Below are 2,500 nucleotides of genomic sequence, written 5' to 3' on the forward strand. Positions count from 1 at the left end.
GATTATTAAGCCCTTCTCATAATAATGTATAGTGATGTATGCATTGATTATTAAGCCCTTTTCATAATAACGTATAATGATGTATACAGTACATTGATTATTAAGCCCTTCTCATAATAATGTATAGTGATGTATGCATTGATTACCCTTAAAATATGAGTTTATGAAACACAATCAGTAAGCTGCCCTGGATAGAAATGTATTACAAATCTTGAGCTTATGTTTATGTACAACAGTACTGTGTTTCAAAAATGCTGTTTTGTATATTTTATGTATATTATGTTATATACTGTTATAAGCATATTTAAAAACAGAAGAAAAAGCCCACCTTTGTCCCTCTCTTCTTCTGTCTCTCTCTCTCTCTCTCTCTCTCTCTCTCTCTCTCGCTGTGTCTCAATTCAATAATTAAATTACAGTAAATTCAAAGAAGCTTTATTAGCATGACTGTTTGGGTACAGTGTTGCCAAAGACAGTGCTACAGATTACACAGTAGAATCACAAAAGAAAGAAAATAGACATACAGTACAGCAATGTGGGTATAAACATGTGAACAGAATAAACAATAGTAGAAATAGTACTAATTCTAATAATGATAGTACTAATTCTCTCTCTCTCCACAGCGGTTAGCATCTGTGGGTCTGGACGCCAAAAACACGGTGTGTGTGTGGGACTGGAAGAGAGGCAGGGTGTTGGCCACTGCAACCGGGCACTCTGATAGGGTAAGCACGGTCACATGCAGGGCCTGAAGTTAACTTTTTTGGCCACCAGCCACTGTGGCAGGTGAATTTTGAAATCCACCTGCCACAGTGTTTTTTTACCAGCCAAAATTATTTTGTGCCCAAAATAAAGGCGAACGACTCAGAAAATGCATAAGAATGGTTCTTGAACTTGTACAGAATACACATTACAGTACTCAAGTAAAAGTAAAAAAGTACTTTGTTAATAAATTACTCAAGTAGGCCTAACAAGTTACTTTTTTGTAGGCCTACATTTTTATATTTTTGATGGACCTTTAAAGGGATACAAAAGTATCCTTTTCGCCTATTTGCTTTTCTCCTCCTCTGTATGCTAATCATCAATATATATATATTTTAAAAGCCCAATTCAAATATATTTTATTTAATATATAGGCTACTTTGTCATAGCCAGAATAAGCATTAGGCTATACGTGGCTATGGATTGAAAAGCAGTCTTCCAATACATTGCAGCTGATCTTCTGCTTTGCATTGCTAGTCTGGTTATAACTTCACCATACAGACAATGTAACCTAAAAACAATGGCTATATTATGAGTAGACCTATATTTAGGCTATAGCCTAGGTATATCGGGCAGGGCAGAGCGACAGAGCAGGCTATCTGTTTTCTCAGCCGACCGTCTCATGTCATGTCCTGCAACATTGAGCCTACATAAATTAATGCTAGGCTTTTTCTAACTTGTATGCTCGATTTCCAGTGCATTTGCTTTGCTTGTAAATTAAGTTGTAGGCCTACTTTCCTTATCCAATGTGATTGTTGAACGATGCTGGCCAGAAATTAATACATGTGGAAGTTTCCGTGTCATGTCATACCTCTAGTCTCGTTGGCACTCTGGCAGGACGTCATTGCGTTAACTGAGTTGTTAGCTATATAGAACATATTTACTTCTGTATAGTACATAGGCCAGCCATTACTTTTATAATCGCGGGGAAACGTAGCAATGCATTCTGAAGCCCTGTTTCTTTTCTCCCACGCCGTTGTGTACCGGGGGAGAGGTGCTCTTTTCTCCCTTGAGATACTTTCTCCAATAATAAACTTGTTCTCGTAACGAAAGGCAATTGAAAATGTAGCGGAGTAAAGAGTAGATTATTGGCTCAAAAATTGGCAATCCCGACAGTGCATCTCCTTGCTCAGTGTTGTGTTGTCTTATTGGCTACCCGCCAACGTGGCAGGTAGATTGACAGTTTCACCCGCCAATCACAAAAGTTACCCGCATTTGGCGTGTGGGCGGGTGCCAATTTCATGCCCTGGTCACATGACACTCCCCCATCACCACCGCCACCTCTCCCCATCCCCACCCCCAACACACATGTTCATGGGGCATGCAGTTAAACCCTCCAGGTGTTAAAAATGTCTGTGATTCTAACTGAATTGTTGTTGTTGTTTTTTTTCCAAAAAGCACTAACTTCTTACTTCTCACAGACCTCTAGTTATCCATTCAGTGCTTTATACTACTACATACTCATTTGATCATTCATGACTGAATGAGTATTTATTATTTAGGATTTCATTCATTTCATTCATACACAGGCCCGGCAGTGGAAATGAAAAAAAAAAAAAAAAAAACATAGAGAGGCTTGGATCTACACACAAAGCCTATACACTCACATAAAATAGTACCCTCACTGTCATCCTGGGGGAATGAGAGAGAGACAGACACAGAGAGCAGGAGAGAGGGAGAGAGATAGACAGACAGACAGACAGAGAGAGAGAGAGAGAGAGAGAGAGAGAGAGAGATGACACAT

The 2,500-nt window shown here is 39.1% G+C and overlaps 1 protein-coding gene across 3 annotated transcripts in view; it reads left to right on the forward strand.

Annotated features, from left to right (window-relative positions):
• The window catches only part of eml6 (EMAP like 6), a 56,694-nt gene that overhangs the window by 13,084 nt on the left and 41,110 nt on the right, over nucleotides 1–2,500 (forward strand). For all 3 annotated transcript variants that reach the window (XM_076265762.1, XM_076265835.1, XM_076265913.1), the window contains exon 3: nucleotides 621–719. In XM_076265762.1, the coding sequence (XP_076121877.1) occupies nucleotides 621–719 (99 nt within the window). The remainder of the gene's footprint in view (nucleotides 1–620; nucleotides 720–2,500) is intronic.

The sequence above is a fragment of the Alosa pseudoharengus genome, unplaced genomic scaffold (assembly GCF_046254945.1).
Source record: "Alosa pseudoharengus isolate Yale_2024_CS ecotype anadromous, Long Island Sound unplaced genomic scaffold, YU_APseudo_1.1 YU_APseudo_1.1_scf_1, whole genome shotgun sequence".
Lineage (NCBI taxonomy): Eukaryota > Metazoa > Chordata > Actinopteri > Clupeiformes > Clupeidae > Alosa > Alosa pseudoharengus.